This window comes from Platalea leucorodia (assembly GCF_965183815.1).
Source record: "Platalea leucorodia genome assembly, chromosome: 1".
Classification (NCBI taxonomy): domain Eukaryota; kingdom Metazoa; phylum Chordata; class Aves; order Pelecaniformes; family Threskiornithidae; genus Platalea; species Platalea leucorodia.
Window position 1 is genome coordinate 167,871,969 of NC_138823.1, and position 13,992 is coordinate 167,885,960.

Below are 13,992 nucleotides of genomic sequence, written 5' to 3' on the forward strand. Positions count from 1 at the left end.
TAACCTACATCCCAAATGGGCGCAGGCACCCCAGAGAGTGTTAGAGCCAAAAACAAGGCGAGCAAAACTCCACCCTGAAGGCAAAGGGTTCCTGCTGTAGCAGTAGGAGCACACAGACCGAGGTCAGTATCTCTGGATCCAGACACCGGATGAAAGAAATTTCCAGCTCAGCATCAGGAAAATGCCCCGGTTAGCAAAATCCTATTGTGGGAGAGATTCTGTTGTCTTCACAGATTTCATGCTGCTGGAGAAAGCTCTGGGCAGCGGGCAGCGGGCAGCACCACCAAGGGAAAACCATCTTCTGATAGCCTCTCGTGTCTGAACTAGGTCTCGGGGCTGGGGCAGGGACTAGGTTTTCTCCTTCAGGCAGCACCTCGTGCGCCAGCAAAGCCCAACCCGCACCCCAGCGTCTTAAAACTGGGCCTACGTGTGTCACACAACCTACGGCCAGGTAAGCACCTGGTCACGTAACAGAGGGGACGCTTGGCGAGAGCGAGATGGGGCCACGCTGGGGCTCGTGGCTCTCCACCGTCAACCTGAGAGGTTGTGGCCATCTCGGTCTAACGAGCAGAAAACCTCCCAGCAATCCCAGTCCCAGCGTCGCCGCAATCAGAGTGTGACTCTGCAGGCAAGCCCAACGTGGGACAGAGTTTTAATCGAGTGTTTTGAGTCTTACTTTGTTCTCCGTAGCCAGGACCACCAAGCAACAAGCTTCGACGGGAACCACCCCGCTCTCAGACAGCGAGCCTGAAGTAAGGGCTTTGGAGCTCTCGGCACAGAGACTCTGGCTTGGGGAGATCCCGGGGTCCTGAGCTGAGAAAGAGAAGTCGTGATGGCAAGGTTGAGGCAGGGGGAGAACAGCAAGGAGTCCTCGCACGGCGAGCTATCCCCCGAGCAGGCTGCCTGTGGGGAGAGCAAAGCCCCCGAAGGAGGAGGGCAGAGGATCCCGCAGCCGGGAGAAAATGCCCTGGAAGAGGGAGATGTCGGGAGCCCGGGAATCCCACCGGAACGCTGCAGAGGGCCAGAGTCCAGAGCAGGGCAGCGAGGCTGGGGCAGGGGCTGGAGCACAAGGCTGGGGAGGAGCGGCTGGGGGAGCTGGGGGGGCTCAGCCTGGAGAAGAGGAGGCTGAGGGGAGCCCTCATCGCTCTCTGCAATGGCCTGAAAGGAGGCTGGAGCCGGGGGGGTCGGTCTCTGCTCCCCAGGAACAAGCGCTGGGACGAGAGGGAACGGCCTCAAGCTGCGCCAGGGCAGGGTTGGGGTGGGTGTTAGGAACAATCCCTTCCCCAAAGGGCTGCCAGGCCCTGGCCCAGGCTGCCCCGGGCAGGGGCTGAGTCCCCATCCCTGGGGGGATTGAAAAGCCGGGGAGATGTGGTGCTTGGGGACATGGGTTAGTGGTGGCCTTGGCAGCGCTGGGTTAACGGTTGGACTTGATGATCTGAAAGGTCTTTTCCAACCTTAACCATTCTATGATTCTATGAAGGCCTTTGAATGAAAAGCCTATAATTTACAGCTGGTTTCTGACAACTCTGTAAATCGTCGGCTTCATTTCCATGGCTTAGCCAGCCTCAGAAATCCATCAGCAGAATTACAGCCTTCTAAGTCACTTCTTTATTCTATAGACTGTCCTTTGCTGTCGTGGGGTTTATAATCTGCTAAGTCTGTCATTACATCCTCTAAGGAGCTCAGCCTTCCCCAAACACTCCAGCCCAAAACCACGCAGGTTGGACACACGCAGAGCTGCTGGGGACAGATTCGAGGCCCTCCCCAGGCATGACAAGAAGTGAGGTGTGTCGGAAGCGGTGGGCATCACCCCGGTTATTCAACACGGGCATTTAGACACCCAGCACCGCGACAAAATCCTCCCAGCAACCTGCACAAGGGTTGCGAAGGGCAGGGCAGGTCCGACATGCGTGGGGACCAGGCTGGACGAGCTGCCTCTACCTTCTCTCCTTGCTTTTCCTCCTTGCTGACATCCACAGAGTGACTGGAGCAGGATGGGCGACGCAGAATAAACTACTACACTTTAAGATCCCAAAACTTCCTAAGAGTCGGTGAATGTCAGCTCTCATTTGGGGTTTGGCACTTGCCGGAGGACAGGCTACGGGAGGACAGGCTACGGGAGGAATTTCTAAGCTGTACGTGAGCCCGCAGTTCCAGCCCAGCTCCAACATCCTTCATCTTTCCCAGCGTCCTCACTCTTCTCCAAGTCAACAACCCCCAAACCACGCGGCAACCCCAAACGCAAGGCTACGCCTGCCCGCGCTGGCCACAACCTACCTGTTTTCAGCACGACCAAGTGAGAGGAGTCATCTCGGATGTAGGAAACGGACGCGATGTCGTGGATGGGGACCCTGAGGATGAGATCTTCTCCGTCCCTCCACACCAGCTTGATGTTGTAGGCAGAGAGACTGATGACAGCATCGTGTTCTTGGGTCAGCTGCCCCGGGAGCTGGTGTGCTCTCTAAAATAAATGTATTTCCATTGATTTGCTGAACTGTTTGCCATTTGGTAACAGTCTGGTAATGGTCTTCCCTCCCACGGGCTGGAGGACACGAGTCAGACCAGCACCCAAGGAAGCTCCACAAGCCTTTTTTTTTTTTCCATGCTGCATGTTAGATAGAGACTACACGGAGCGGGTCGTTCAACAGGCTGAGCGCTCACCTTTGCATTATCGATCAAATGCAGGATTTCCGTGCGGCTGGAGGGATTCAGGTACCCTGGGATGGACGTGAGTTGACCTAAATACTGGAAAAGAAGAACCAAACCGTTACCACGGCACGCAGATGCTAAGCAGGCCCCCGAACATGCCAGCTACTGCAAGAAAGACACCATCAACGCAGAGCAAAGGGCTGGTGCCCCAAGCCCCTGTTCAGAAGCTGCTAAATACACCTGCGTATGGAAGATGGCTCACGCCTTTAAGTTATCCTCATGCTATATCGCTATATATAGTTATATAGGAGCCCCGGCCCCAGCCAGGCAGGCGTTACCTTCACTTCTTTCTCGATGTAGTCATTCAGCAGCACGTCTGGTTCGACGCGGTCAGGCAGGGACACCACCACCGTATGCAGAGGCCGTCTCTCCGTAACCTTCTCCTGGGCTTTTTTATCCCGACCTTTTTCGCCTTTCAGGAAGACTCGTTTGAAAGGAGACACTATTCCAGGCTGCCGAGAGAAAGAGAAAGAGCGGGGCATTGGGGTTAAGGGCGAAAGAGGGAGTTTCTGCACCGAAACCGGGGGGAAACTGGCAGCACGCGCTGCCCAGCGCTCCTCCAGCCCGTACACCTGTACCCACAGCCTGGTTTTACCAGCTCCAGCCACCCCGCGGACAGGCTGGTTTCAGAGCTACGAATCCACGAGTGCGTGATCTTCCGCTGAAAAGCCCTTTCCCGCAACACGTTGCAAGTGCCGATAAGCACCTTTTACCAAACCGGGATGATTTTTCCCCCAAAGTCCTGATGTCCAGCCTTTCATTAAGAACAAATACAAATATATATTCAAATTAAGAGCGGTAAGAGTGAACGAGCCATGCCCACGCACACAACCGGCAGGCTTTCTCCTCGCCTCGGTGCAATTTTATATTTCACCCGAGCGTTTGCAGTCAGCGGCTTGATGAAGGATTGCAAAAGGAAAAGGCAGAGATGCTGCAAACCAGCCTGAGGTCTCTGGGGAGACCCACAAATGCGAGTACACGACCCAGGAGATGGCCTCCCCTGGGAAAAACAGGTCTTTGTGGTTCCCAAACCATTGAGTGCTGGGTTTGGAAAAACATGGGAGCCAAGCCGAGTCCAGCCGGCGGCAGCGTGCACACACGGGCTCCCAGCTATAGAGGGAGCATCACCACTGTCCTTCTCCGGCAGCCCGGGAACGCTGCACGCCCAGCGGCCGTCACCCGTGGCAGATCCCCACCGAGCTCCACGCCAGCCTGCCCCGACGGCTAAATGACCGGGAGCGTGCGCGAGCTTCTCCAATTCCGAGTTTATCAGCTGAAAAGGCTGTTTTGAAGTGGGCAGATCCAACGTTCGGGATTCACGGTGGTGTTAAATGCCCGTCGCGGGGGGGAAAGGCTGAGCGCCTCGGTGGCCTCGCTGGCTGCCCGGCCACGCGGCTCCGATGGCCCAGGCACGCTCGGCTCCGGCCGCCCCATCCCACCGCAGCGATGCTCTCTGCTTCCCACCCCTCAGGGCAACCACACTTTGGCTCTCCTGATCCTCACAGGCAAGAGAAAGGACCGTACGATCTGCAGAGGTAGAAAAGATGCTTCAAAAGGCGAATTAATTAAATATAAACCAAGTGCTGCTGATCAGAAAAGCATGGAATATTTTGCAGCCTCAAAGAGCAGCAGCCCCCAGCAAATTCAGCTCGTTGCTGCCATCCACTGCAGGACCTTGCCGTGGAAATCACCGTCAAGAACCGCTGCAAACCCTTCACCCAAACCGCCTGAGCCTTGCCGTAGGACGTGGTATTTGGTGGGGGAGTGCCACCACCGCATCACCTACTCCCAGCAGCGTCCCTCCCCACCCAGCCGCTGATGCACCGGGTTCAGGTGCAGGCGTGGGACCTGCTGCCATCGGGCAGCTTCAGCCTCTCTCGTTGCTTTTCTCGATGTTGATGAGCGTGAAAGATCTACGGCAGCAGGAGAGATCAAAGCCGGACTGAAAGAATTTGAAACCGTTGTACTAGGATGGGAAAGTGGGATGGAAAAGCTCCCGGTTGAAGAACCTTCACCAAATCCCAGAGTGAGCCAGGCACCACAAGGACGTCGGGGACAGCCCGGCCCTGAAAAACGTCCCTCGGACCAGGGAGATAAAAATAGAGTGAGTTTATAGGACAAAAGGGATAGAAAACACAGCTACATGATGCTGGCCTTGTGAAACAGCTCTGCCTTTCCAGCAGCAGGACCAGCCCCGCCAAACATCACAGATTTCAGGGGCAGCATCCCTCCCTTCAGCTGGGCTGCCGAAACGGAGCATCACCCCACGCTGGGCAACCCGGCCGGCTCCTGCCCAGGGGCCAGGAGACCATTCCTGGCTCCAGAAAGAAGAAAATCCTGAAAGAAAGAGGTCTCTCTGCCAAGACCGGAGTGTGGGCTCTACCCTGACTCTGCCACCCCGACTACCAGGGTGTCCAACCCCAAACCTTGGCTGCGGCTGAGTAAAGATCTCGTGCCACCGGCATCTTTTAGGAATCAAAAGCGGAAAGATGCAGAAATCGGCTGCCGGGGTCAGGGCTGTACCACAACGGTCCCCTGGACGCGTCTCCCTCCACCAGCCGGGCTCCGGCTCGGTTCACGTCTCTGAGCCGAGACTGCTGGATCCGGCCCAATCCGTACGGAGCAAACCAGAAGAAACTCTCGCTTTTCCTTCGAGGATGCAGGCAGCAGGGCTGGGAAGATGCTGCAGAGGGATTCCCCGCCATCCCGTGCACCTGAGTCCCGTGGGAGAGCCACAGGCTGTTCTTGAGGGGGGATTTGGGGAGCCCAAATCCAAGGCGGAGGCGTCACCCGGCGTGACGCAACGCGGAACAACAGCTTCTGCATTTCTGGGAGCCGATCTAAAACCAGCACCTACCTCGTTCTCCATCAAAGCACCCGGCTACGGAGAGCAGAACCAAACCGTGTCGGCGCCGAGCCTTTGGTGGCTCACCGAAAGCGCCTGCCGGGGGGAGAGGAGCTGCTACTCTCGTCTCGGGGGCTTCCGAAGCTCGTGGCCCGTGCCGAAGGGCTGGCAAACCCGTGAGCTTTCATTCGTCTGCCGGCTCGCGGCCAGGAAGTGCGATAACCGCAGTTTCCTTCTGCTACACGCAACAACAGCGACAAAATGAAGTTGTTGGTTAAGAACTGGCAAGGTTTGGCAACAACGGGGCCGGGCGCAAGGCGAGGCGAGGCGCAGAAGCCTGTTTTGCAAAGCTCGATCCTCTTCCCGGCTCCCAGCCATGCGGTCCCACGTCCTGCACCCCTAAATCCCTGGAAACTCCCCAACAGCCTTTGCTGCTGCAGCCTGGACTCGCACCCGGCTGCACCTGGGATGGAAACGTCCCCAGCCCGCCAGAGTCTTTAACCCTGGTTTCTCCTCCGAGTTCCAGAGCTACTTTGCTCTCCAAGGTCCAACAACCTCTGTTGAGGCTGTAAAGCTTTTTCAGGGCCCATAGTTTGAGTCCTTTAAGTTTCTTGCTCGCATCAGAAAAGCAAAGCTTGGAAATGAGGTTGAGCGCTCCCTGCCTGAGCCAAGGCCTCCCAGGAGGCACTTTGGGAAAGCGCAAAGTGTTCAAGCGAGCCTTGCTGGGCTCAGACAGGAGCCCGAGAGTCAGGCTCAGAGGATTAATGAAAACAAGCTGCTAATTTCACAGACGGGGAATCAAATTAAAAAGGTGAAGGCGGTGATTTCCCCGATGAAATCTGCCCGTTGAGCAGAGGCAGGACGGTCAGTTGGAGAAGAAGCACCCGAAGACCTGCCGAGCAGATTTCCACCTTGGGGTGCAAGCGAACCCCTCCGGCACGCTGCCTACGTCTGGGGAGAGAAGGATTCCATTAAAACCCTTAAAATAAAAGTTTGTTTTCTTTTTTCCCCCGTCCTTGCCCACGACTGCAATCCCTGAAGGTGACTTCCCAGCCCACCTCCCTGTGGATCTCTCTGGTCTGGAGACACCTCCTGCAGCAGAACAGCTTGGGCATCCGCTGTAAAAGCCGCTGGGATGGGGAGCGGGGCTCAGCCGAAACAACACAGCTCGTTTGGAAAGGATGGATCCATCCGGCACAGCGCAGGCAGGAGCTGCCAGGAGCTCATTCCCACACCGTTTGCTTCCCAAAAGCTTTTACGTCCTGAAGTCAGGAGAAGAGGCAGGGAAGGGGTTACGTGAGCACCTTGCGCCAGCCAGGACCTGGCATTTCACGGAAAGCTGCAGCTCCTGGCAGAGGATGGCCGACATGGTCACTCTTCAGGGCCTCCTTCTCCTGATGGCTCCGAAATTCAGGAGGAAAAGAGTCATTTCATCTACTTAACGGGGCATTTAAGGCTTGACTAATTGAGAGAGAGCACGGGTTTAACCCGCCAGGCCAGACTGACCGGGAAGGCACGCCGTGGGGCAGGGGAGGGGGCTCGATGAACGGCAGACGGGCTTTGCTTGGACTCTTCTGGGAGACCCAGCTCGCCTACGTTTGAACAAGGAACGCTGGGTGGAACGTGCCCCACCAGCATCCCCCAAAAACCCACCGGGGCCAGGGCGCGTGGCTCTGGTGAGTGCCAGGGACCGGCTGCCACCGGGGACACCCCTGGCCACGGCCAGCCCTTCCTTGGATTTGGTGGCCTCTGTGGAAAAGGCCACCTCGGCCGAGCCGCCTGCTGCTGCTCCAGGGGCTGCAAATTCAATGGAAATAGGACAAACCTTCGGGAAAAAGCCCAGGAGACCAGACTTAGCCTGGGGCTAAGCCCCCCAGCCTAGGCTGGACACAGCCACGAGCTGCCGGGAGAGAACCAGAGACACGGCGCAGTCAGAGAACCCCTCGCCATCCCGAGCTTGCATCTGTGTCGGGGTGATTCGTCCCTCTGATGCCATTTCTCCTGTCTGAGGCCAATAAAACACAGGACAGGGGTTTCGCCCACCCCACCAGCTACGTTAGGATTTGCTGGCAACTCTGCCCCTCTCTCGGTCGCTGGAGACCGGCCACCGGCGAGGGGTGAGGCCGAGATGGCAGAGGCAGCTCCCTGCAAGCACTGCCACTGCTCGCAGCAGAACCTGGTGCTGCCCTGCTCCGCGGACGGCCCCGGGTGCGGGACGGGGCAGGGGAGGTTGTTCAGCCAGTGCTAATCTCGGGGAAGGCAGCCTGAGCCATCCTCAAACCTTCAAGATGCTGTTCGAGCAGGAGGCTCCATGCTCTCCTCCCCTCGAAGGCTCTCGAGGTGACCAGGGATGCGAGGAGTTAAATCAAAGGAGTTAAATCAAAGGAGTTTGCAACCTCACGATACCCCAGTAAAGCGCTTGCAGCTCCCTGCACTCCCCCTGCATCTCACAACACAGAGACTTCAAAAAACCACTTTATTTGGTGCCCCAAATACGCAGCCCCCACCCTCAGGCGGCGAAACCGGGGCTCTCGCGGTGTAAGCACAGCATCCCCAGCCCCACGAGAGGCAGGGCGATCGATGAGGTGCACCTTCCCCTTGCTGCTGGGAAAAAATCGGGGTCCCCTGGATCACCGGGGTTTGCTCACCCATCCCGTGTCCCCCTGCACCCCTCCGGCCAGCTGCACACCCTGTCCCCAGCTCCCACTTGGCTTCAGAAATCCCAAGAAAGCCATTTCTGGGAATAAGGGAGGATTTATCCTTTATCTAGATTGTCATTACTCCGGCGTGGAGTCTTTGGAAAGTTTCTGGGAGGGGGTTTGCTGCTGAAGGCCGTCTGGCAGCCAGAGGGTGGTGGCAGGGAATTAAACCCAACTGACCCAATGCTGGACCACGGAGCAGACCAGGACCTTCTCCCGTGCTTCAGACGCTACAGAAGATCCTGGAAAACATATCTCTGGGACATGAGCGCACGCAGGAGGACAGGGCTCATCCGAAGGTGCGGAACCGCTTTCGCGCTGCCGAGCCATGCCGTGTCACGCCGGCTGCGTTTCACAGGGGCCGGGGCTGGTTCTAGCGTAGTGCTCGTTGGCCGCCGGGGTGTCCATCCAAAAATCAACGAGGTCTTGGACAGCCCCTTTAAATATGTTCACCGCTTTGAGCTGAACACAAAGGAGAAAGAGCATCCCTCTCGTTAGGAGCAGAAGCAGCTGCTTAATCCACTCGAGGGGATTATCTCAAATGCAGATTTGTAAGGCTAATTCTCCCCGGCATGGAGATTAAGGGAGACCGAGCTCCAAATGGCCACCCAGTGCCACTGCTGGCCAGCACGCTGCGTGTCCCCAGGGACAGCCTGCGCCCCAAGTCCAGTTATCCTGTTCCCAAAGGGACGCAGGGCACACTCGCTTAGGGCAAAGCCGGAGCGCTTTCCCAGAGAGCTGCCGGCAGCGCCCCAGGACCAGGCTTTGTTTCTGAGTGGATCGGAAAGCCAACCTGGAGCGTGCCAAGGACGCGAAGGCCGGGCTCAGCGGAGGAAGCGTCTGCGCAAAGGCGGCACGTGATACGGCAGCGGGTGAAATAATTAACGAAGCCCAAAGGGGCTCGGGGTCAGCTTACTGCCAGCGGAGGAAACGAAGAAAAGGACCCCAGCGGTGTGCGTAGAAGGGCGAGAAGTCACGGGAGGCGCCTGTAATAATAAAATGTGAAACCAAGCAAGAAAATATGTTCCGTGTGTTTAGAGAAGACTTGGCTCCTAAGAAATAAACTCCAACCAGCTTCCAGTGTGGCGACGCCAGGGAAAGAGGGGCTCTGTGGGTTCGGCTTTGCTTGGGCACGGCTTAAGCCCAGGCCAGGCTCCACTTCAGCGGCCACCGCGCTCCGTGAGCTGAGGGCGATGAGAGCACGTGAGAATTATGACCCGGGAAAGCCAGACACGTGATGAGTATGGACTGGGTATCCTCAAAGTAAAGCTGCAAATGCACGGCCCTGCCAAAAGAAGGGGTTTATTATTTATATTTCTTTGCTCCACAGAGAAGCTCTGCGATGCGAGCGGGACCGGGGGGGCTGGCTCAGGGCTCAGCCCCCGGGAAACCCAGGCAGAAAGCAGAAAATAGCCTGGTTTTACACCGACCTTCGCATTTGCCGTTCCTTCATGCCGCCTCAAGACGAACACAAGCTCCAAACACGAAGCTGCAAACCGCCACGGGTACATCCTGAGGTTTACTTCCAAATGATTTCCTATTCCTCAGCCTGCTGGCAGAAGGAAGCCTTGTTTTGCTCTGCCTGACCGAGGCGGGTCCCCGTCCAGGTGGTGAATTACTCAGGAGCTCTCTCCAGCCCTTCAGCGCAACCCGCAGTCGCTCAGACAATAAAAGACCAGCTCAACTCCTGACCTTGCAGTGATGGGATTACAGCAGCGGCTGCTTAAAACCCATTTTAAATCCCAGCAAATGCCCTGCTGCCTCGGGAATGGGCTGCGGGCCTTTCGCAGCCCCTAACTGCGGGATTTCCCCACCCCTCCATCCCTGACAGCCAGGTCTGTACGGCGGCATCAGGGCAGAGAGGCTTGGCCAAGAGTATGGGGGAAGCAGGGGGTCAGGACCGCGTCCCGTCAGGCTTTGAGCATCTCCAAGGATGGAGATGCATCCGGGGCAGCCTGTCCCGTGTCTGACCATCCTCGCGCTAAAGAAAGTTTATTGTGCTTGAATACAAGTCCCTGTGTTTCAGTTTGTGCCCGTTGCCTCTTGTCCTGGCGCTGGGAAGAGCCTGGATCCTTCTTGTCTTCACTCCCCCCATGAGGGGTTTATATACATCAATAAAATCCCCCTGAGCCTCCTCCGCTCCAGGCTGAACGGTCCCAGCTCGCTCAGCCTTTCCTCACGTGAGAGATGCTCCAGGCCCTTCCCCATTTGCTGAACTCACTCCAGTACATCCTCATCTCTTGTACTGGGAGCCCAGTGCTCCAGGGAATCACCTCCTGCCCCCAGGTAGCCCAGAGGCTGGTGGCCATCCCCACCACGAGGACATGTGGCTGGCTCACGCTCACCTTGGTGCCCACCACGACCTTCTCTGGTCCTGGACCAGAACAAGGCAAGAGGACTCCACCGACTACCAGGAGCAGCTACGGGCGTTTGGGTAGATGCGACCTTTTCTAGATCATCCTGTGCCTGTAATTATGTTTATTTTTGACTTGGCCACTACTCAAGCTCTTCCCCAAAGAAGCTGCCTGTGTATTTGAACTTGGAAGGGGATGGTCTAGGAGGAGATTGCTCCTGCCCTTGCTACGCTGAGGACTGAGCCGCTCAGGAGGCCGCCCTCGCCTCCCTTCTACAACCTGAACACCCGAGCACAAGCCAAAATCCATGCTCCGCAAGCCGCTCAGCAACGCCGCCGCAAAGCCAAGCAGTTTCCCAGTTATTTGACTGGCGGCGGCACCCAGCCCACTGCCGGCAGCCGCAACAGCCCTGGGTTTCTGAGCAGGGACGCTAGGCTGATTTCAGGGCTGCCTGAGGAGCAGGACCCTCTCCACGTTTAATTTTGCAGAGGTGGTTTCACTAAGGAACACCGTTTGGGGCTGGCGTGCTCGGTAGGAAAACAGCTTTCAGTAAGCGGGGTGGTCCCCACCACCCCAGGACCTCCAAATGCGCCGTTCAGACCCCACCGCTGCAAGGAAAAACACACGGAGAGCTCAGCAACTCCGCAGGAGCCATGGAGCCGGCTTGGGATCCCTTTGGGATCTCTACGGGATCTGGACTGAAAACCACCCGTGGTACGTGTTCCCATTACGTGCCCCTTAGTGCTTTCTCCTCATCCTGCTGCCGGGTTTGGAGCATCAACGCCGCAGCCCGCCGGCTGGCAACACCTGCCCAAAGCCTTTTTATTCCATTTTCCTCCAGTTTTTGCCACCGGGAAGCATTTGATGAAGTGGTAAACTGCCGTCGGGGGACGTCTTTGCACGGGAGGTGCGGCAAGGTGGGGGTCTGTCGGCATTCAGTTTGAGAAACCCCAGCCAGGGCAGCTCCGGCTTCAAGGCTGAACTTGGCAGGCCAACGTCGCCGCAGCAGAGCCGCTTCGGTGTGGTCAGCTGCTCTCCTCCCCACAAAGTTACCTGGATGCTAAACCGTTAAATCAAACCATTATTCAAGGGATTCCTTTCTAAAACCGAGAGCTAAGAACAGCTTCAGCTTTTTATCAGCTTTAGTGAGACGCCACAGCGAGGATTTAGGAGGGGGGCTCTGGATAACGATGCCAAGCACGGAGTTGAAAATTCATCAAGACCAACGCCGCGGGCAGGCTGCCGAGGCTGGGAGCAGGAGGGCGGGCGGTGCAGGGCTGGGTGCCACCCGCTGCTAGCTCCTGTCCCCCTGCAAAGCCACGGTCACGGCCGCAGACCCTTCCCCCTCGGCACCGGCAGGACGCCGAAGCCAGATCTGCAACGCCTGCACCCCAACGCGGTGCTGGGGCACTGTAAAGCGTCCTCGGCTTCGTCTGACCGTGCACAGCTCTGCCGACGCCTGCCGGGATGAGGTGGTCGGAGTAAGGGACCTTCGGAGCCCGTCCGAGGAGGATGCAAAGGGCCACCTGGGGACCTGCGGCTCTTCCTACGTCTCGCTGAAGAGTCGTCCTCGCTCTGTTCCTGGGACCGGCAGAGCCAGCGATGCTGGGGCTTTGCGTGGCGTTGCATCTCGCTTTCACACGGCTTCTCCGGTGCGAGATCCTACCGCAAGCTGCCCACCAGAAAGGGCAGCTGTAGCGGCGTCCCCTCCTCTCCCTGAGGAGCTGAACGTCGGAGAGCACAACCCGCTGTGCTGGGGGTCGGGAGAAGAGGGATAAAGCTCAACTCCTTCGACGAGGAGGCTACAGACCTCTTGCAGCCTTGCCGGCAGAACAGATAACGTGCAACCCTTGCGTTTTAGCACCCGGTAAAAATAGCGTTGTGCTCACGACGGCACGAAGGAGGGGTTTTGGTCGAGGTCACCGTCCCTCCTCACCCCACCCCGCGGGCGGTTTTCCCGCTCCGTTTGTGCCACGTAACTCATCCATCCCCCTTCTAACCCCGACGGCTTCCCTCCGACCCAGCCGGCACCCGGATCTCTCCGAGATGATTGCGACCAGCTTGCAGGGAAGCCTCTGGAGGTGACCCTGTCTTCTGGTGGGACAGCCCCACCGGACCCTCACGCGGCTCCGCAAGACCCGGCTTCACCTCCACCGGGCTGAATTAGAGACAGGAGCGAGGGGTCCCCGCTGGCCCCCGGACCTCTCGCTCCTCCCAGCTCCCAGCAGGCTGATGCGGAGCTGACACCAGCGGTGTCAGAGTGAAATAAATCAAAAAAACTCATATTTCAGCCAGAAACACTGTCTTTGATTTCAAAGCTGTTCAAACAAACATGTTATTAAACCTAAGTAACGTAGAAACGCAATTTTCCTAAAAACAGCAAGCTGGCAACCAAGCCAGTCTTAAAAAAAAACCCAAACAAGGCAGAAGCTCAAGACTAAAGGCAAGGGTTGCACAAAACTCAGTTCCAAAACAAGGCTCAGCTCCGTGTTTTCACGTTTCAGACCGCCTTGCCAGCTAAGCCGGGCTCCAGCCTCCCCGACAGGATTTTCCTCTAAGGCAAGAGGAAAGGAATTTTCCCCGGCTATTTTTAGCAGAGCCTGGTTCGTCTTCCCGAAGAGATTCCTACCGCCCCGCTCAGCCCTCCGCCCACGGCTTTCATCGCCGGCTGCAAGGCTGAGCTGACGCATCTGGAGCAAGAGGCCGGAGGCAGAGATGCGCGGGAGGTTTGCCTTGACTCAGCTTCGCAGTTTGTGGCGGATCCTCCGAGCAAGCGGCTCCCTCGGCAAGAAGGAGGGGAAGGCGTCCATACAGCCTCCAACTAAACCCTCCTCCTCTAAGAGCAGTACTTCCTAAGCTAGGCTTTAGCCCAGGCTGTTCCGTACTGCAGCACGAGCAGCTCGGGATCTCATGAAATAACAGCTCATGGGCTTGATTTAATCTCTCGCTGCCTCCCTTCCCGATTTCAGGAATCCACGTCTGCAGGACTGGACAGAATTTAAGCCCGGCTTAAATTCTAAGCTAAATTTAAGCCCTGTGGACAAGAGATGAGAAACCGATACCTTCTTGCCCAGGCGATCCAGACCGGGCACGTCCTCACTGCCTCTCCCCCTCCGATGTACGTTGATATTGAGGGGTCTTACCGGTGGGACACAGCCTTCTGCCGGCACCGCCAGTGCCAGGAGCCGCCGGCCGGAGGAGGCTCTCCGAGGGGCATGGCGTCAGTGCCGGCTACGCCGTTCATCTTTAGCATTTACTGATATTTGTGGGGGAAAAGGGTGGTAAGATCAGCTTATTTGCAGCCTTACCAGCACCAGGAGCACGCTTTGGAGGGAGAGTTACTGCTTCCCACGGTTTCCAGGGGGTCCTGCCAAAATTCAAAGAT

General features: G+C 57.3%; 1 protein-coding gene across 3 annotated transcripts in view; it reads right to left on the minus strand.

Annotated features, from left to right (window-relative positions):
- The window catches only part of CCM2 (CCM2 scaffold protein), a 40,305-nt gene that overhangs the window by 7,814 nt on the left and 18,499 nt on the right, over positions 1–13,992 (minus strand). For 2 of the 3 annotated variants that reach the window (XM_082323640.1, XM_082323641.1), the window contains 4 exons: positions 2,988–3,161; positions 2,662–2,745; positions 2,278–2,461; positions 677–813 (listed from right to left, as the gene is read on the minus strand). In XM_082323640.1, coding sequence (XP_082179766.1) covers positions 677–813; positions 2,278–2,461; positions 2,662–2,745; positions 2,988–3,161 — 579 coding nt within the window. Of the gene's footprint in view, positions 1–676; positions 814–2,277; positions 2,462–2,661; positions 2,746–2,987; positions 3,162–5,566; positions 5,793–13,992 lie in introns of those variants that run through there. The other variant, XM_082323642.1, reaches the window with a different exon arrangement.